The following is a 22,355-nucleotide window of genomic DNA, read 5'->3' on the forward strand; positions in this document are numbered from 1 at the left end:
ATGCCTCAAACGGTTTTTCTTAAAGTCCTTTGAAGAACTTCTTAGGAATTTGTTCAAACATTTGTTTAGTTATACCTGCAGGGACTTCTTCAGAAATTCCTTCAATACTTGTTGTAGGAAATCATCCAAAGATACCTTAGACGATTTTTGGAGGTCCTTATTAACAATTTGTCATAGAAACCTTCAAGAAACTCCAGTAATGATTCATTTTTTTCCAAGGATTTTTTATTCAAACTTTGTTACAAAGATTCCTTCATGGATTTCTCAAAGTTTTTCCTGAGATAATCCTACAAGGATGAACACATTAGATTGTCCCAAAATCAATGTTCGAAAAGTCAAGGTGTTCAACCCTTAAAGGAAAGATGTATATGTATACATATGCATATTTTTTAGCATATTTGTAGCGAGTTATTCGGTGGAAGCCGATATGCAACCGAATCTGTGTGTTGAGGATGAAGGTCAAATTCTTCAACTACAGCCTGATCAGCAACTATGCGCCAACGAACGACAACCCCGATGACATGAAGGATGAGTTCTATGAGAGCCTTGATAAGGGCTACGGAGAGTTCCCAAAACAAGATGTCAAAATAGTCATCGGAGACGCAAATGCGCAGATCGGCAGAGAAAGTTTCTTTCGGCCTGTCATTAGAACGGAAAGCCTTCATTCTGTTACCAACAGTAATTGTCTGCGCCTTGTGTCATTCACTGCTGCTAGAGGGTTAGCAATCAGCAGAACTTACTTCACACGTAAGAATATCCGAAAACACACCTGGCGACACCCGAGTGGTGACACTTGCTCCCAGATAGACCACGTGCTGGTCGACAGGCGACATTTTTCGGACGTCATAGATGTGAGGTCCTACAGAGGCCCGAACATTGACTCGTTTCAATATCCAGCGCTTGTCAGCCAAAGGGGTTGCTGCACAGTACCATCATAAGCTAAATGAGAGGATAGGTGAGACCAACGGATCTGGAGATGTCAACAGCATATGGGGAGTTATCCACGAAGCAGTGACAACAACAGCGCAAGAGGTGATAGGTACCGCTCAGCGACGCCAACGTGATGGTTGGTTTGACGACGACTGCCAACGAGTGACGAACGAAAACAATGCCGCCAGAAGACGAATGCTAGTGGCCGGTACCCGGCAGAACAGAGAGCAGTACAGGGTGGCAAGAGCAGAAGAGAAACGAATCCACCGCATAAAAAAAAAACGGCAACACGAAGAGAGTGTTATTGCTGAAGCGCAGGAAAGTATGGACAGGAACGATATGCGGAGGTTTTATGCAACCGTCAATGGCGCGCGGCACAAGACTGCGTCAGTGCCCGCTATGTGCAATGACCGGGAAGGAAATTTGCTGACAGACAAAACAATGGTGGCAGCCAGGTGAAAGGAGCACTTCGAAGATTTGTTGAATGGTAGCAGCGCAGGAGCACCCAGGAACAGGATGAACATAATCGATGACGGTCAAGCAGTGGAACCACCAATACTGAATGAGGTTAAAAAGGCCTTTATGGAGCTGAAAAACAGCAAGGCTGCTGAGAAGGACGAGATCCCGGTCAAAGTTCTTAAGCACGGAAGCGAGAAGCTACATCAATCAATCTACCAGAATATTATAAAGATTTGGGAGGATGAAGAATTGCCCACCAGCTGGTTGGATGGCCTCATATGCCCAATCTACAAGACAGGGCACAGACTGGAGTGTGCCAATTACAGAGGGATTACCCTTTTAAATTCGGCGTATAAGATACTGTCGCGTGTCCTGTTCAACAGACTGCGACCTCTTGAGCAGTCCTTCGTCGGCGAATACCAGGCTGGTTTTCGTGAGGGCCGATCAACGACGGATTAAATGTTTATCCTGCGGATGATTCTAGATAAATTTCGAGAATATAACTTGCAGACTCACCATCCCAAGTAACACAGAAAACATCTTGGGAAATGAAAATTTCAAAAGATGATTTATAATTGCATTATAAGAGCATCAGAAAACATCTGGTGTTTTTTCAAAGCTTTCTTTGCGTTGACTGGTAACAAACTGAGACGAGACTCGCGAAGACGGTCTTCTTTTTCTCCACTTTGTTATTTTTTTCTTCTTCCTATCTGAGTTGACATTATGTTTTGGGCTGGTGGTTCAAACACGTACGTGACCGCATCACCTCACATGCAGTTTGACTGAATACCATTCACGCACAAAATCATGTTGAGGTGAAATTTTGCATCGCCAACAATCGCCAAGCAAAGTAATCATTGGAATATATTGTTTTCAATTTATTTTTGACAGTACAGGAGAAGAAAATGCTGCTCGGAGTGAATTTTGGCTTCATAATTTATCTCGGATAGTAATACTTTACTCGTTTTAGGTAACGTAATAAAACGGGCTGCAACTGACAGCTCAGTTGGGCTGCACTTGACGTTGCTTTTTTTCCTCTTCGCGAGTCTCGTCTCAGGTAACAAAGAGCAAACAAATATACATGGCTTCAAAACATGAAGAAATATGTTGATAATGCAATTATTCAACAATTATAGAACATTAGCCATAAATTCCTATTGAATTTTGACAACCATCAATGTTTATGTTTACACTTGGTAAAACTTTGCGATTTGATAATGCGGTGATCTTGTCGTGTCTGTTGGGTTATGCGATTTGTTCATGAAGACCATCACATTGCTGTTGGGGTAAATATACCTACGGCAGAAAATTCGTCAAAATTGAGTAGTCCCGGTTAGGCTCCAATGCTATCAACAGTTGAACAACTAGCTTAGTTTCCAGGAAGAACGCGTCTCCGCGCTTTTTTTTCTGAACGCTGCGGCTGTAACTTCACCCGGTCCACTTATCATATACCCTTCCACAACGTTCCATTAATTGTACAATCTACTACTTTCATGAACTTGTTAACTCAACAGTCACAAATCCGAAAAGCATTCGGCCGGTTAACTTGATCTGGTGCTTTGTTTCATTAGATTGTTCAAATCAGCAGCCAGGATCCTTACGACAAAATCTACTCACATCATCCACCGAGACCTCCAATCTCATGTGATTCGATGTCATTAATCGCGTTGCCAAGATGTTGACCAATTCTCCTAACTCATGAACATATTCATCGATAAGGAGCTGTTCCGGATGAAGATTAATCGATGATGGTTCACTGCGAATTGCAAAATCCGGCGGAATTTATAAAACATAACCGAACTTGTGGACTTTCAGCAGACCGATTTGTTTTTATTGTTGATTAAATTGTGACGTTTTGACAGGTCTAGCCAGACCAGGAAAATAGTTGTAATATAGTTATTTTCAGGTTGTAATGGTGATCGCAAAATACACTAATAGGTATGTTTGTAGAGAATATGTTTTCAAGACGTATTATAAACGTTATAACAATTACTTGCTAAATCTGTTTTAGTGTTGCTCGTAAAACATAATTTCAAAGCAATTTTAACCTATTTCTGAATTGGAACGACCAAATCGTTGAAATGTTTTCTGTTTCTCCGCAAAAAAAAATGAGACAAATAACAGTACCGAGCAAATAAATCAGTACACAAATTAAAATATGTAACCAGATTATAATCTTATAATTTAAGTTTATTGATCATATTGAGTAAAACATTTCGTTTCATGATACCCGTTTTTCCATAAATCATAGTCAGTCAGTAATGAACCAACTCAATTATAATTATGATTGTTGACTTATCATTATTCAAAATATTTTGAACGGCACTGTATGCTCCATAAATTATCTGCCATATTGCGTTTTCGTGTGGATTATTAAGAAAATAATAAAATCGCAACAAACGACTGATTTAGGCCTCATTTTTTGAACTCAGCTTAGTGGCGCATGAATTATGCACGGGTGAAATTATAAGTTTCTCCATAAATTCTGAAGCGCAAATAAAACACTGCTTAAGCCACTAGGTTTAAGTTTTTGTTTAATTCGTTGTTCGAAATATAAAGATATCATACCTCCATCAAAACTCCATCACTTGGAAATATTTTTTCATGTTTGAAAAGTTATTTACATTATCGAGAAAACAAATAATTTTGTTTTTGTTTATCTTTTTTTTCATTTTTGTGTTCAATTTCTCACTTTACATACCGTCAGTTTCACAGTACTAACAGCAGGTTATATAAGTGGATTATTCAAGCTATATAACATTAAAATAGCCTAATTACAAAAGTTGAAATGATAAGCAATATAAATGTGTTTTACAGGTTGTACCACTTAAAATTAGCTTGAATGCAACTTACGAATCTGATTGTGTTATATGCATATTCTGCAAGTAGATCAATTAACAAAATACTTGATTTCAACCAATCGATATTAAAGAGTTGATTAGAATGCACCATGATAGTACTATTGGTGTATTACAATACATCTTATACAACCTGTAAGATGTTTTATAAGCCGCCATGTTTTGCGCTGTTTTGAGTATATAAGTGTACGGAATTAAGTCAATAATACAGTAAAAATACAGTCCATTAGGTATGAATGGTGAATTTTAAACTAATATAAAACATCTTGTGTTACTTGGGATCTGTTCATTGATTTTAAAGCAGCGTACGATTCAGTTAAAAGAAATGAGCTTTGGCAGATAATGTCAGAACATGGTTTTCCGGCGAAACTAATTAGGCTGATACGCGCAACGCTGGATGGATCAAAATCAAGTATTCGGATCGCGGACGAAGTGTCTACGTCGTTTGTGACCCTGGATGGATTGAAGCAGGTGGATGCTCTTTCAAATTTATTGTTCAACATTGCACTCGAACGAGCGATTAGGAGGTCAGGCGTGCAGAGGAGTGGCTCTATCATCACACGGTCGCACATGCTCCTCGGTTTTGCGGACGATATTGATCTCATCGGCATCGATCGTAGGGCAGTAGAGGAAGGTTATGCTCCTCTGAAGAGAGAGACAGCGAGGATAGGCTTGACGATTAACTCTACCAAGACGAAGTACATTATAGCGAGTAGAGACAGAAGCAGGCCTAGTGGTGTTAGTGCTGAGGTAGTGATTGATGGGGAAGTGTTTGAAGTTGTTGAAGAATTTGTTTATCTTGGAACACTTGTGACATGTGACAATGACGTTTCCCGTGAAGTGAAAAGGCGTATTGCAGCTGCGAATAGGGCCTTTTATGGATTGCGTAGCCAGCTCAGGTCCCGTAACTTGCAAACGCAAACAAAATTCGCTCTGTATAAGACGCTGATTCTTCCGGTTGGACTTCAATGGGCTGGACACGTAGTGCGAATGTCGGAAGAAAGAATAGCGAAAACAATATTCAGCAGAGAACTCAGTAGAGGTAGGCGACTTCGTGGGCGGCCGCGAAATCGCTGGCTGCACGCGGTTGAAGAAGATCTGCGATCCCTACACGTTCGGGGAAACTGGAGGAAAATCGCCCAAGACCGACGAAGATGGTGCTCTACTATACGCTCGGCGTTGGAGTGAAGTTACTTTGTACCCAACAAGGTATCAAGGTAAGGTAGGTTGCAGAACATTTTGATTAAAAAAATATTTAGTGGTTCCGCCAGGGCGATTTTTGAAAAATGACGCGTTTTCATAAAAATTCTCAAAAAAAAATCATTTTTTCGTAATATTTTTTCGCTTCTGAATTTTTTCAATATGTTTGTATTTTTCTATGCAGCTCTAGGAATTCTTGAAGGATTTTATTTATTGAAATATTGTGTTTATATTGACGGCAGGACCATTTTTGTGCAGATAAAAGGACTAGTTTTTGATAATTTTCATCAAAATTTGATAAAAAATACATGTACAATATTTTATTTTCAACTATGATGATGAGATAATAATGTTTATGTGCTTTTAGTGAATAAAATGGAAGTGAATGTCAAATATTTGTAAAACTTTTTATATTTGGAGTATTGAAAATAAAAAAAATGTGCATGTATTTTTTATCCATTTTTTATGAAGCATTTTCAAAAAATAGTCCTTTTATCAGCACAACAACGGTTCTGCCATCAATATAAACACAATATTTTAAAAAACTAATACCCTTCAAGAATACCTAGAGGTCCCTCCGCTTTCAAAATTTCTTCAAAAATCTAATACGTAATTCTTTATAGTGATTCCATCCTTCAAGAATTCCTTATAGTAATTCTATCCTGCAAGAAATCCTCATATTAATTCCATCCTGCAAGAATTTCTACAAGGATTCCTTCGGGAATTCATCCAGAATTGCTTTTGAAAAAAACTTCCCAATGATCCATTCAGGTATGACTCCAAGCATGGTCTCACAAATTCATCAAGGGAGCATCCATTTAGTACGTCACGCAAAATTTAAGAATTTTCAACCTTGCCGCTCCCTTTTGTATGGGTTTTTCGTATATCTAATAAATAGCTTGCCACACTCTCCGGACCTCCCATCCTCCCTACAGGCATAACGTACTTTATGGATGCCCCCAAAGATATTTTCCACGAGGAACTCCTAGATTCTTTCTTGGAGAAATCTTTAATGGAAACCTTGGAGAACTTTGTTAAGGTTCATCTGAAACGCTTAAACATCATTTTCTGCTACTTTAACATCAGTCTTGAGCACTATCATACTATTAACACATTTACATTTTCCCTTTCCTTTATCAATGCTGAAGCCGACCGTATCAATGTCGCTAAAACGCATTCCGAACGGGCGCATTGATACCTACGATGGAAACTTTCGCCTCGCTCATGGTTTGCTAATCTCAGTAGAGTAGCAGCCCAACGCACGTTACCGTCGCTCCAACGCAGAAATGATGACACTCACTCACTCACTGCTAGATGACTGTCATCAAGATTAGCACGAGTGAGGGTCCCCAGTAAACATTTTTGTCTGCAAATTCAGGTACAATTTTGACTCGCACTTTCAAGGTCACGAAACTCATGATCCGCTAAGCTGAAAATGCTACACAATGTTTACAACGAATTTTTCGTGAGAGTGCCCATCCCTGGACATTCTAGGACAACAAAATAACGTTATTCCGGAGAATCGGTGCTTTCGGCAATTATTTAATCCCAGGATTGAAAATTTGGATCCGAAAACTGTTAACAATCCCGGCATCCCGGGATTTCCTGGAATAATCTTCATTTTTAGTCCCGAATCCCGGAACATGGAGAAGAGACAGGCAATGGATACTTTTTTTATAGAATGAGAAAATCTGCTGATCGGCTGTATATGGCCTAACATAATACTTAAAGTTTGTATTTAGTTTTTTTTTTAACCAAATTTGGAAAATTATGTTCTGGAGTTTATTGCATTGTACAAAATATGTTAAGTATGTCTCCAAATTTTGTTTTCTGGTACATAGTGGCAGATAATGTGTGTCTGATTTGAAGGTTAATTTCCTGATGATAAAATGGATAACAATGATCACTCACCCTTCGATTCTTGTTTCTCATGAACGGCGGCTTATAGGTGGTGTTGTGGCGATGATGCCGGTGATGATTCTTATGTTTCAGCATTTTGGCTCTCGGAAAAACCTCTCAGCTGTTGACAACCTTCAATCACTGCTTATTCGTATTGATCACAGGTGGTTCATTTCCATATTATGAATGACACTATATTTTTTACAACGAATGAAGATATTTTTGTACTCACGTTGGCTGAGTACTTGTGAACGGTATGCAGAATTTCATTCACTTCATAGATCCAACTATTTTCCCCCAACACAATTATCACATTTCAAATGACCTTTCACCGCTGTGTAGAGATCACGTGCGCACCCCGTCTAGATTTGCGCTCTTTTTCAATGCCACTAATTTTCAAACACGCTTCACCCGCGCTCCACAGCTGCAAAATCAATCCGGCCGAATTGACGAGAGAGATCTGTTTTCATTCAGCCGATTTTCCATCAATGAATTTCCGTGACTCACCGGCGATCCCCGCACCCGTCACTTTCCACCCTTTACGACGAATCTCCCAACCACCGTTCACTTAGAATTCCAACCTTGATTTCCGTGACTTCTGTTTAGTCCCAGAAACCCCTACGAAAACACGATCATCCGCGAAGACAACGACGACGACTACGGCGACGAAGACGTCGACTAACTATCCACGACGGGACATCCCGCACCAAATAGAGAAGAAAATGTCGGAAATTTTCCCCCTCGCGCCCGTTCGTTCACAGATGATCCGCGCCTGAGGACGCACGGAACCTTGAAAAGACGTCGAACGTAGCGTCGTCGAGCTCAGTTTAACACACGATCGATAGTCCACGCGCGTCAACCACGCTCTACCTCTCGGGCTTGGCTGGAATTTTGGCACACTTTTCCCTGTAACCGCGTCCGGTTCACTTGACGGTTTTCTTCTTTTAGTTGCTCTGCCGTACGCCACACCGTCGTCGTCGACTTGCAGCTGAGCTGACACTCTACAACTAATAACCGAGGAGGACCGGCCGCAAGAATCGCGGATTTTCGCGTATTTCCTCACACGTACCGTGAGGTGGGGTGATGTTGACCATTCTCTACATAATGTTTTCAATGTAGTGAAAACTTTTTGTCGCTTTAGTCCCCAAAGTTCTTCTTGTCCTTCTAGTCCTTCTAGTCCTTCTAGTCCTTCTAGTCCTTCTAGTCCTTCTAGTCCTTCTAGTCCTTCTAGTCCTTCTAGTCCTTCTAGTCCTTCTAGTCCTTCTAGTCCTTCTAGTTTTTCTAGTCCTTCTAGCACTTCTAGTCCTTCTAGTCCTTCTAGTCTTTCTAGTCCTTCTAGCCCTTCTAGTCCTTCTAGTCCTTCTAGTCCTTCTAGTCCTTCTAATCCTTCTAGTCCTTCTAATCCTTCTACTTTTTTAGTCTTTCTTGAGCTTCTCATCGTTCTGGTACATTGAGTTCTTCTAGTTTTTAGCCCTTTTGTTACATTCTGATTCTTGTAGTCTTTCTTGTCCTTCCAGTACCTCTAATCGTTCTTGTCATTCCAGTCCTAGTACTTCTGTTTCTGGTCCTTTTAGTCTGTCAAGGCCTTCATGCCCTTCGAATCATTCTTGAAGGCCTTGAATGGTCCTACTAATCCTTCAAGTCCTGTTATCATAGTCTTTCTAGATCTAGTTATTCTGGTGCTTCTGGTTTTTAAAACTATGAAGATCACCGCCTTCAAACGAATTCAGTGAAAAACATCTGAGTCGTACATTTCAGCGTTGATCAATCTCACCCCGGCTTACTGCACCCACCGAGGAGGACCCAGACGAGGTTTAAAAATAAAATCTCGGCTCTTGACGGCTGCGGTGGCGGCGGCGTCCGTATAGCTTTGGCTCTAAGGTTTTCTCATCTCCGTCCGTCCATCCGTCCATTCGTCCATCGGTCCATCCCGTAAGTCGTCGTCATGCATGTCTCATTCCGCGCGCGCAGAGAGCAAGAGAGTACCCCTGTAACATTTGGCTTTCAACAACCAGATAAACCAAGAAGCTTGGTGAACGAACAACGGGTGGACGCGTAGCGGCGGTGGTTGATTTTCTTTATTTTATTTTAATTTTTATGTTGACTAGGGGTGAAAACAGTGTACACAAAGACGCCGAGGTTGCGAGTGTTTGGTTCAGGGGTAAAGGGGAAGATGCAGATAATGGTTGGGCCACATCCGGCGAAGGAGAGCCGCCGGACTTTCCATTTGAGAGATCGACATCAAGTTCAATGCATGCATATGATTCAGGATGGAAGTAGATAATCGATTTAATTGGCCCAGTTGTTGATCTACTGAGTGTTCATGCTAGGTTGATCGAAGATTTGAATTATAATCAATCAAGCATTGAGCTTTAATCGAGAATTTATGAGTTAAGTGATCGATAGAATCCAACAAGATTTGAAGAACAAGGGGACGTTAACGGTACAGATTGTCCAAGAACTTTTTAAAGAAAAGATCCTGATAGGGTAAATGTACCAATAGTGGTGCTATTTGTAGCTCCTTGTAGTAAAATAATTGAATAAAATTGATAAAACCATAAAATAAAAAGTCTGAAAACGTTAATCGATAGTTTTTCACTTAAATTTGCTAGGAAAAATGTAAAAACCATTGTTTATTTCATATTTTGCTAATAAATCACTTGCACCAACTATAGGTACACGGTTCCTATTATGGAGGTAAAATTTAACATTGGTTCCTATAGTGGAGGAGAACGTGCCTCTAGAGCCGACCTACTGATACCTGATAGTGGCGCATCCCATTGAATTCTTATGGGACCCACCACTATAGGAACACTACCACCACTATAGGTGCAAAGGAGCAAAAAAATTAAGGATAATAATTGTTTAAAATAGGTTTTTCGGCAAATGCTGAACAAAAAACTGAATTAATGTTATTGATTAGGTATGAGGCATCTATTAAAAATGTCATTTGCAAGCTTTTTGGTCGAAATAGTACTAAATTGCCACTACCACCACTATTGGTACTACCTCCACTAAGGGAGCTTTCACCCTATCTACAGTCTTGCTGTTGTTGTAGAGATTCTATGCAATGATCCATGACGTATGACAAATAATTGTAATATATTCGCTTGGTGCAATGTTCGAGGAGCATTTTAGTGGAACACATAATTTCGTAAACGAAGGAACCTGAAAAGACATAGGATTCAATCCCTGGGAGTTTTAGAACAACTACGAAACAAATTGGATTAACACATCGACACCATTCTTCCAATCAATGCAATGGTGCCGTCGAGGTTACTCCAACTCACTCGCTGAGCAACCAGGTCTTCAGAAAAAAAAAAATCTAGTATGAGAATACGTTTTTAAGCATAGCATAGTTCTACTCAAACTTTGAATCAAACTCTCTCTAATTTGCTGCGCTTTCATTTGTGGATTTTCAATTCTTTTTTCGTCATATGTGAGGAAAATGTTTGTTTCGATTTGAGAAATCATTTATTCTTCCTATTTCAATGTAAGAAAACTGTCTACGTGCTATTTTTAAAGTACCAATTGCAGGGAAAGTCCTTTGTAATGTTATGGAACTGTTTGGTGCCCAAGACATATCAGGAAAATTAATATTGAGATATTTCAAATTTCGATTTTGGCTTCCTAGATTAAGAAAACTCTAGAAAAAAAAAGATAGTCACCTACAGTATGGCCCATAAAAAATGCGAAAGTTTTCGAAGACATTGCTCACCTGTTTCCAATCGATAAACCATACATCTATCTATTGGATTATATAGTTGAGGCACTTATTTAACAATGACATAGAAATATTTAGTGATTTTAATCATACACCTTTGAAAAAAATAATGTTGAACTTAAGGCGAAACTGGAAGCATTTCCTCTTTTTTGGTTTTTGATTTTTTATTAAATATCAAAGCAATATTTTCAAAATCGGTTTTCGTGCACATGTAGAGCATGAATCAAGGTATCTACTGATTTTTTTTGTGGTAGAAAAAGTTTTGCATTTTTGCAGAAACCATTTTTTGGTGAAATTACATTCAAAAATGGTTTCTGCAAAAACCGAAAACATTTTCCACCACATGAGTCCGTCTTGATTTGTCGTTGCATCGCGTCGTCGTTCTGTGTGCGTGTTTTTGGGGAAAAAAAAACTAGTTTTCGTGCGAGTCGGTCGTGTGATGCCAGCAGCGGATGACATTTCAGTCCGTCTTGATTTGTCGTTGCATCGCGTCGTCGTTCTGTGTGCGTGTTTTTGGGGGAAAAAACTAGTTTTCGTGCGAGTCGGTCGTGTGATGCCAGCAGCGGATGACATTTCAGTCCGTCTTGATTTGTCGTTGCATCGCGTCGTCGTTCTGTGTGCGTGTTTTTGGGGAAAAAAAACTAGTTTTCGTGCGAATCGGTCGTGTGATGCCAGCAGCGGATGACATTTCAGTCCGTCTTGATTTGTCGTTGCATCGCGTCGTCGTTCTGCGTGCGTGCTCATCTTCGTACGGGGCGGTTTAGTGTGTTTTTGGAGGCAAAGTGGAAGTGCCGCTTTTTTTTTCATTCGGATCGGCCGCGTCGTCGTCGACAATTTGAATGTGCACATCGTCGTACCAGTGTGTTGTTGTAGCGGTTCAGTGTGATTTCGTGGCCAGTTAGTGGAAGATGCTGCAGCACATACGCACTGGAGACTTCGAAGGATGTTTATTGGTGAGCTCGTTCCATTTTATCACAATAATTAATGCTAAAGGATGTATAAAATTCTGCTCTGGTTTTTTGTGTATTTATCTAACAAATATTGAAAAGTTCGTCACGTCATGTGTCGGCGCTAGTTCCAAAAGCACATTTAGTTGATGATAAATATGTTTCTTTCATTTTTTGCATGTACACAAAAGTTTGAATGGTTCGTCATCTTCAGTGTCGACATTTGTAATATTTAGTCCAAATGAATAAATGGTAAAAGATAGACGGCGAACCATACGGTAAGGTCTTTCTGATTTATTTATCACGTGTAATTTTGTAAATACTTGTGAATCGATCGCGTTCAGCATTGTCTCGGGCGGAAACGCAAACTACGGGTGCGTCGGTGTTTAACATCAAAAATCAAAACATTACATTCGTTTACTACGACGAATTCCTTAACACATCTCCATTTACCCTGTCCAAACTCCTAGTGATTTCTCGTAGTAACGCAGAGAATTCCTCGGTTATTGGCCTAAGCGAGAATCACGTCATCACTTCCTTCCCCATCCTCAATTGACCTGCATTCGGACGCGGCCGGCGCTGGTATTGCTTATTGAAAAGTATTGGGATTCCAGTATTTACACAATGAAGAGAAAGCTAATCCCAAGCATCATCTGTTGGTTCTTTGTGTAAATGCAGTTGTCCTTGCAATAACAGAGGAGCAACCGCGGGCGGTCAATCTTGCTCATGCTCATGCTCAAACCGAAAACATTTTCCACCACGAAAAAAATCAGGAGATACCTTGATCCATACTCTACATGTGCACGAAAACCGATTTTGAAAATATAACTTCGTTATTTTATAAAAAATCAAAAACCAAAAAGTGAGGAAATGGATCCAATTTCGCCTTAAGGAGCTCAAAAACGACCACGCGTCAGAGGCCGTTCTTTAAGGCTGTAATTTTCGTAAAATTGATTTCAGTCTGAATATGACTAAACTTTATTTCAAGAACAGCACTTCCATATCTAGACAAGGTATTTAGGCACCCGTTAGTGATTTGGACAAGTAAGAACAATTACTGTCTTTTAAATTATGGGACATTTACTGAAAATTGTAGTGTACGACAAATATAAATTTTCAGAAAATAATATGTATGATGCATTTAACTGTTTTTAAATACTACGTATTTGTCTCTATTACAAACGTAGGTTTATAAGCCATCATTATCAAGAAATTATTTTCTATTTTTTTTTCAAATAGTGTAAAGCTATTAGCTGGTCTATCTTATACATGGCTTTTGAAATATGTCACTTATTTATTTTTTGGTTCCTAAGCATCTGATATTGTTTTCAAACAGTTTTTCCAGTGATTTCCATGTGTTTAAAAGTTTTCATCCAAATTCGTTAGGCCCAAAAAATTTGAGGAAAAATTTAATTATTTTAGAAATTGTGGGCAATTATGAGGCATCGCATATACGTAACCAATCAATATTTTAAAACAAATTTGAGATATCCTGTATGATAACCACCTCCTTATTGTAGCCTTATTTTGAAAGGATGGATTCATTATCAATATTGCATCAAAAATTATTGGAAAACGAAAAATAAATTTTTGTATTTGAGGGGGTTAGAGGCAGAGGGGTGTAAGTGACCAAAAAGTCGAAATTGAGATACATATCCTACGTGACTCTACGAGATCAACTTTGTTTGTTGCCAAAGATCCGTAATTTTTAAAAATGTTTTAACATGTTTTCACACTGAACGAAAAAAATACGCTTAACCATGGAGGAGATTTGTTTGGAGGCAAAAGGGTGTAAGTGCAATGTTAGGGGGATTCACTTAACAGCGTTAACTGACTACACTGATTAAACGTCGCGATCACCAAGACAATCTTTGATTATTTCATTCTCAAAATCATGAAACATTTCAAATAAGCAGAAAATCATGGCTTACGCAGCAATTTAATCTGTTTAGTGAGTACCCCTATTATATTTATACAAATTCTCAAAAATCAACATATCAAGCTTTATTATGAGTCAATGTGTGCATCTATAATCCTTTTGTATATGTTTTGCATCATTTCTCATGTTATGGGCCTACGACGCACGTGCCGAATGTTCTTGAAAATGTAAAATTTGCAATTTATCTGTAGATAGTTTTTGAAGTAACCTCTCAATTTAGTTTCTTCTAATTATTTAATCATCCAAGTTATTGTTGGTAGTGATGGTTTAATTTTTTTAATGTAGTTGAATTATGGCGCACAATTTCTTGGATGTAAGAACACTTTATTACTAGTTAAGAATGGACGAAGTTTTCTTTTCCTAGAAGAAATTGAGCATCGGAATTTGCCAACTGATGCCCCATACTTTTTTTTTGGACTTTTATACACAAAAATGACAATCACAAATTTTTCGTTGAAAATAATCAATACAACATAGATTGATATAGTTCGCATAAGTATCTTATTATTTAGTTTTTCTTTATATTTTTTACTAATGGTAACCAAATATCAAAGTGATACAAACAGGAGAAATGGCTCCTGTTCAACTAAAACATGCAAATTGACCAAGTAACCAATAAAAAAAAAATATGTACATTGCATGTACACAGTATATCTTAAAAAGAAAAGGTGCATGTGGAGCGAATCTGGTGTGATGGTTAAAGCACATGACTAGCACGCCGAAGACCAGGGATCGAATCCCACTCCCAAAAAAAACACGCATAATGTGAGTTCTCCTTCAGAAGATGAGTAAAGCGTGGGTCGCGAGGTGAACTAGCCTAGGGTTAAAAATCTCGTCAATACAGAAGAAAAAAAGAAAAAATGCGTGATTACGTCAGACCGGGGTAATGTCTTTAACGTTCTCTAATATTTTGGTATGATTAATAAGTGGGCTAAAAATCGCCAAATTCGTTCAAGTCTTGAAATAACGAACCCTCAGAACGAATAGGTAAAAAAAAAGTTTCGAATGTATTTTGAAAATGAATGAACGGCTTAATGGCCCATACTTGATTTTTGATTTAAGATGAAGATCACCAGCGATAACTTTGCGAACAACGCATTACGCCTCACATTTTCTCGAGCGGAAATCTGGTGACCAGTCAATTGTATTAGCCTGCAAAGGCTACTCGGTGTTCACTATTAGTAAACAAGTAGCAAGAAACAGTTTCAAATCAACTTGTTTGATAGCTTTCCAGATTTGTGGTCAAGAAATTCGAGTAGAACGAAAGATGGCCAGTGTGGCGGCCATTTTGATACTCCAACAAGTGAAATTTAAAAACATGTGACAGTAGCGCACATTTTCTTAAATTTTATATGTTTATTTAATAAAATATATTTATCAATTTACATTACAAACAAACAGAAAATAAACTCTGTGACCTTTTCTTCTCGTTATTAAGCAAGATGTTCACTTAAAACTTTATTTTCAATTGGGTTTTTAAATTAAGAAAAATGTATCGATTTTTTGATTTTATACGATAGAGCACCTTTTTCTGAGCCACTATGATTTTTTTCAGATTTTTTGAACTTTATTTTGGTACCTAAAATCAATTTCAAAGAGATTTTTTGAAATCACCTTTTGACAGCTGGGTAGCTGTTTGACAGCTCCACTCAGTACAAAATGCGACGAGGGGTGATTCGACAAATCGCTCCCATACAAACTTCAAATTGATTTTTAAATAGGTTCCCGAGCACCAAAATTCATGAAAAATTGGATTTTGGCTCAGTTTTGCATGCAGATTCAGAATATGGAATTATTTCAACACCGCTAAAGAAGCCAACTTTAGGACACTTTTTGCATAATAGTGTTTGAGTCGACATATAGAGTTGCAACCCTATGGAGGACTTGTTTGGAGGCAAAGGGGTGTAAGTCAGTAGTTTAGTGGAAAAGGGGTGTAAGAGCCATTGATCAAAAAAATCCAATTTTCATATTCGAAGAAAAACAACATATATAACGTCTGTGTTCATCTCCAGTGGTGGATATACTTAATAGTAGCATATTTGAGGCGATTCCGAACTTTTTCGATTGTTGTTGATTTTTTTATGAGATATCAAAGTTTACGTCCATTATCTCAAAATCAGGTTTTGGTCACTTACACCCCTTTGCTTCTGACCCCCTCATTTATTATGGGACATACTGTATAAGATAGTTCTATTTTTTTTGCGCCTTCGCAAATAAAATGAAAATTACCTATGTATTTTTTTTATTTTTTTTTATTTTGCGCTTCCTATAATTGTAAGAGAAAAGTTTCTTCGTGTATTCAAGATTTTTTTTACCATTATCCTGGATAAAACAAAATCGTCTTTGTATTTTATTCGATATTTTTACACACTCATTAATATAAAGAAAAAATCCTTTCTATACAGTGATAGACATTCGTTTAGCCGAGAACAAAAAAAGTGTCAGGAAACTCATACAAAAGATTTTATGATAAAACTTTTTTATCGTAGTAATAGTATATCTAGTACAATTTTATAAAAATGTGATACATTAAACTTACATATACACTGAAACAAAACCGAGGGTAAAAACCCTTCAAATTTCATTTTTTGCCTAGACATTCGTTTAGCCGAGGTAAATGAAAAATTGGTTTTCAATAGATTTTTTGCAATTTCGTGAGTATATTTCGAGAATATACTCCAAGGCATTTAGTTTATGACGTGTTAGCAAGATATTTGACCTTGAAAGTTTATTTATTTGTGAAATTCAGAGAAATATTATAAAAAATGTCCCGATAAGGAGAAGCGACGATAAACAAATGTATTTAAGAAAACTGATTTCTGTAAACACTCAAACGTAAGCTAGATTAGCAGTTTTGAAAATATGGCACAGAATTATAGTCAGAAATGTTCAAATTATTGCATAAAATATCATGAAAAAAATAAGTACCTATATTGGTTTTTGGTTGGTTATACTTTAAAATGGGATTGATAAAAGCTAAAATAAATAATTCTGCATTGAAATAAATACGTTCTCTAGTGCCTGTGCAGTATACCTGTTTGATACTACCATTACTAAATGAGTTAGAAGACTGCAAAGTGAAAGAACTGCAAGAAGTGTCAGATTTTGTGTACCCTGTTTATTCAAAAGCAGATGCTCATACAAAAATGCAAGATTTGGTTAAATAATTGGCTTATTTCATTCAATCTGAAGAAATATATTATAAATGAGTCTTAGTTGTGAACCACATCCACTTTTAACATGCTTTATTTGAAAAGAATGTCTAAATTATGAAACAAGTAGTTCATGCTAGAAATTTGAATACTTTCGGTGCCATTTCTCGAAATATGAGCCGTCCAATGTATATTATTTCAGCCAGAATACAGTCTAGAAGATATTGGGAGACGTAATAGTAGTAAACGCTGTGATTTATGCAAGTGAAACCATCATATTTCATCAAAACAATACTTAAATACGTGATTTTTTGATGGTTTGTGTTATTTTTTTCTGTTAAAAAAGTTGTTTTTCGCAAAATTTCAACCTGCTTTGGTCATGAAACTTTCATTAGATTCTTTTGAAACACTTCCGATAAAAATAACTACATCTAATCTCAATTGAGAAACATTTAAATATTATGACATATTTATATGAGATGCATGCAAAATTAATATGGCAACACTTCCAAAAACGATCTAATTCATGATTAACAAGTCGATCATTAATGCAGATCACCATACAAATTGACTTTGTTGGATATTTTTCGAAATTTGATAGTTTTTTATTATGGAATTCTAAAAATTGTACAATTCGGCTAAACGAATGTCTAGGCAAAAAATGACATTTGAAGGGTTTTTACCCTCGTTTTTGTTTCAGTGTATATGTAAGTGTGATGTATCACATTTTTATAAAACAGTACTAGATATACTATCACTACGATAAAAAGTTTTATCATAAAATCTTTTGTATGAGTTTCCTGACACTTTTTTGAAATTTTTTTGGCCTCGGCTAAACGAATGTCTATCACTGTATATGTTACGGCGAAAAGGGGGTTCCAAGAGGGGTAGTGTGAAGCTAGAAGCCGAATCCTTTTGAGCAGATCGCAAACTCGAATCTGTGAGTGCGAGTACAGCTATAAGCTGTAATTAATTGCAAAATCAGTTTAAGAACTATTTTCGTTTACAAATGGCCGGGGTTCTGCTAAACCGAACTAAGCGCCAAAAAGTTTATTCCGAGATAATTAAGCTTCAAGTTCAACCACTCAGAAATAAACAACAGCTAAGATTATTTGAAACTTTTTCGCACACATGTAACTTACAAGCCTTTATTAACCATCAGAGATGAAGAAAACATGTAAATTATTTAAAATCATTGATATAATACCATTTAATTTCTCAGTACTTTGCACTCAGTTCACTCTGGCTGAACAAAAACATTGGAATATGGTTCATAGTTCAGTGTGGCTGACTGTGTTTCTTTGTTTCAGAGAAAACCAGTCGGAATGTGATAAAAAAATCTCGATTTTTCAGTGTCTATGAAGTTGAAATCGATATCACTCACAATCCTTTACATGAATCAGAGAGGACGCGTAGTATGGTAGCACAAAGGTCTCAAAATAGTGTGAAATGTAAACGGCGGAAGCCCTCCCAGCTCAGCCCTTCCCATCTATGTTTTTTTATAGGCGGTGCATGTGCAGGCACAGAACAAGAGTGATTATGTCAAATGATGTCCTTGCATGTTCTGAGATCCTGAGATGTGAAGGTGAAGCAATTTGTGTACTTCAAATTTATACTGGTCGAAGAAAACCATGAAAATGATTTGCCAAAGTGAACTAAGACAAAAAAAATTCGAAAATATTAAAGAGATTCGAACTTGGATCCTTTAAGTGATAACCAAGAACGTTACCTCTAGGTCATTTTACTTAGCTGAAGGTCAGTTGTTAAGTCTGCATCAAGTTCTAAACATTCTTCTCTAGCATGGTTTTCGTGAAAACGCCATTTTTCGATCAGCCAAAGCGAACCAAGTGTTTGATTTTTTTCAAGCTTTATTATTCTTATTAGCCTTGTTGTTCAATGACGGCTCCTGGGTTAAATAATCAGTATGAGGTGTATCAACATAACGCATGTATTCAAAGCCAGTTCATCTTTGTATTGTTGAGAATAAATTGATTTTTAAATGCAGTGGATTTGGTTCGGTCTGGCTGACTGTGATTTGGAAAAATGGCGATCAATGCCATCGAAATCCAAATCGATCCTCCAACACCCGTATTTTTGATTACGTGTTAAATTCTCTCACAGATTGTTACTATGAGTCGGTTACAAGTTAGAAATCTGACAGCGATGAGGAAAACTTGAAATGTTCATCATTTGGACCAAAACTAAAATATTTCGCTGATTCTATGGAATGGTTTACAGTTCACTCTGGTTGGATGCAATTTTATTTTTTGTATGTTCTGCCAAACAGAAGTTTTGAATTTAGCTTGAGCTTGAGCTTGATTGACCGCCCGTGGATGCTACTCCAGTATCGCCAGACCAGCTACATTCACACAAGGACCAATGAGATAACTGCCGGGGACTAGCAGGCATCTTCAGTGTGTGAGCGTTGATGATCTTCTATTTTTAGGCGACAATGGCGCCTGCCACGTCAGGTTGCAGGTCAATGTGGGGAAGGGGTAAGGAAGTGATGATTGCAATCGTTTGCATCCACATCTGGCCGAATATACCTCTGCGCCAGCACAAATTCATGCGGATGTTGGAGTGTTGGTGGGAATTGGTTGGCAGAAGGTTCACACATTGGTTTGTGGATACCAGGGAAAGGTGATAGAATTGTGTGTTTTTATTATTTTGAAGATGTGCGGCACAGTTCGCTTGATTGCATAACTTGTAGGCGTTTTCTAATAGGATTGTGACACTGTGCTGTGAAAGTTTGGAAGGAAGGGAAACGGCTTTTTCAACCCGTTTCTGTTCTAGCGATGGCTCATGAGTTGTATATGTAGAGAGCAGAGAGAAAGTATACAGAAAGATACAAAGTAAGAGGAAAGGGACGGGCCAGGGATTGAACCCAGGACCTTCTGCTTATAAATCAGAAGCGATAGCCACTAGACCACCAAGCTCGTCTTATCCATCTATACGTTGAGTTGATTGCAAAAATAAGAAAATTAAAGTTTTGCCTTTCTCGTACACCCAAGTGTTCTGAAACGTTATATGTTCACTCAAAAAAAAAAAAACGAAAAAATTCCTGCTGGAACTCCGCCAGATATTTCCCGACGAGATTTTGCGAAAAATTTCCGGGCAATTCTTGTTGGAATTCCATCAGGATTTTATACTGGAATTCTTCCACGGATTTTTGTAGTTATATTTTAAATTTCCACTACGTTTTTTTCTAGGAATTTTTTAGGGGATTCTTATGGGGCTTTCTTCAGGTATTTCTTAAAGTTTCCTCCGGAATTTTCTGTTGATATTCCACCAGAAGTCCTTGAGGATTCCTTTAAGTATGCATGCAGAAATTTCTCCTAGGATTCTTTCAGGAATTCCTCCAGATATTTTTCTGCATTGTTTTCTATAGGATTTCTTGCATGGATTTCTTCGGAAATTCTGCCGGATATTCCTCAGCATTCTTTTAGATTTCTCCAGGAAGTTTTAAATTAGGCTTGTCCATTTTTTCGAAAACTTTCTCTGATTCACAAGTCCACCCTCATATTTTGATTGGCATCCAAAAAGAAGTGACTGATCAAAACTTCAGCCAAACCCATTGAAATTAAGAGGTCCAAAGCATGATTGCCCCCGAAAAACTAGTGTTTAGGATACTTTAGCCTTTCACGAATTATAATAATTTTCGCTCAACTCCTACATCATTGATCCCAAAGAAGCAAATAATCAGCAAAACAGTTACTTTTTTTTGGATGCCAATCAAAATATGGCCTTGAGAATCAGAGAACATTTTTTAAAATTAAACAGGCCTATTCTACCTATATTCCTTCAGGAGTTTGACCAAAATGTTTGTTGGGTTGGCATCACTACTCCCAGTATCGTGTGTATTATAGACACACGGAAGAGGCTGTTTATAGATTAGAACTGAAAATTAATTGAGATCTGAAAATTTACGCTGAATTCATCATACAACAGCCCCATTCACTTCAAAAGTATTTTTTTCTCGTCCCTAAACATTTTCTCAAATTTACATAAATCACACCCCTTTCCCTCAACCTTTAGGGATCATCCATTAAGTACGTTACGCAAAAATTGGAAATAATTATACGGATTTTTCCGTGACATACTTAATGGATGGCCCCTTACTGTTTATGTTTTGTTTCACGAACCCAGAACCTTTTTATTTAGTTCAAAATTGACAGAAAATTGCCCCGATCTTATCAATTTAAAACACGTTCAGGATCTTACTGAATACAGCATACAAAGGGAATAACCATAAATTACGTCACATTTTGAGAGGGGCGGGGAGATGCAGCAAATTGTGATGACCCATTAAAACTTCCGAAACTTATATAAAAAGTGTGACAAGGGGAAGCAGCAAAAAAAGTTTTTTTTACGTAATTTAAGGACGATCCCTTATTCGAATTTCTGGCTACGCTACTGCTTCATGAAAATAAAATAATAAAAACATATATTTTTATACGTTTTTGAATTTTGATTTTATTTTTATATGCGATTCGATTATCCGGAAAATTCGATTATCCGGAGTGAAATAAAAATCGATACTCCGGATAATCGAGTCCGACCTGTACTAAAAAAAAAGAAAATGAACGTTCAACAATTAGCAAGAATTGGTCACCGTTAGGCTGAGCTAGCACAATTATGCTTTCAACATTTAGGTTCTAGACTAAAAGAAAATAATAATTTATAGTAGGGTTAAAGCACTAGACTTCGCCACTGCTTTAGTCTTCGCCCCCTTCATACAAATTCCATCCCGCATAGAAAAATATGATTGATGAAATCGTTCATATCATACGATATTTGTTCGTGGAATGATTATTATGAAAGTTATAATAGTTTAATGATTTGATGATTAAGGCAAAAAAATTGGCACTATTCAATATGTTTCAGGAATCATAACATTTATGATGATGATACATCCAAAAATACATTAATAATTTTCAATAATATGGTTTTGTACGCTCGGTAAGCAAAAGATGTTTTTTTATGCACAAGCATTGCAATCCTTTTGGAGTGGAAAATCATCCCACTTGTGTAAATCTCGGTGTAAATGCTTGTGTAAATGTGTCATTATTAGCGATGGAATCCAGTAATTCTGATCTCTTGCAGTGTCTAGCAAAGAGCAAAAAAACTGATTCAATGCCAGCACCAGCCATAGATTAACTACTGCAAGTTTCTTGGCAAATTCTCATGGAAGCTTACCTTTGCTGGCTGCCATAGTATGCAAAATGCCAAAAGGAAGATCGATCGTTG

General features: G+C 37.5%; 1 protein-coding gene across 11 annotated transcripts in view; it reads right to left on the minus strand.

Annotated features, from left to right (window-relative positions):
* The window catches only part of LOC109432543 (voltage-dependent L-type calcium channel subunit beta-1), a 576,281-nt gene that overhangs the window by 185,228 nt on the left and 368,698 nt on the right, over nt 1-22,355 (minus strand). The window contains exons 1-2 of one of the 11 annotated variants that reach the window (XM_062849561.1): nt 7,928-8,460; nt 7,359-7,806 (exon numbers count right to left, since the gene is read on the minus strand). The exons of 8 other annotated variants lie outside the window; for them this stretch is intronic. In XM_062849561.1, the coding sequence (XP_062705545.1) occupies nt 7,359-7,442 (84 nt within the window). In that variant the 5' untranslated portion in view covers nt 7,443-7,806; nt 7,928-8,460. Of the gene's footprint in view, nt 1-7,358; nt 8,461-22,355 lie in introns of those variants that run through there. 2 more of the 11 variants (XM_062849562.1, XM_062849563.1) reach the window with 2 other exon arrangements.

Source organism: Aedes albopictus, chromosome 2 (assembly GCF_035046485.1).
Source record: "Aedes albopictus strain Foshan chromosome 2, AalbF5, whole genome shotgun sequence".
NCBI lineage: Eukaryota > Metazoa > Arthropoda > Insecta > Diptera > Culicidae > Aedes > Aedes albopictus.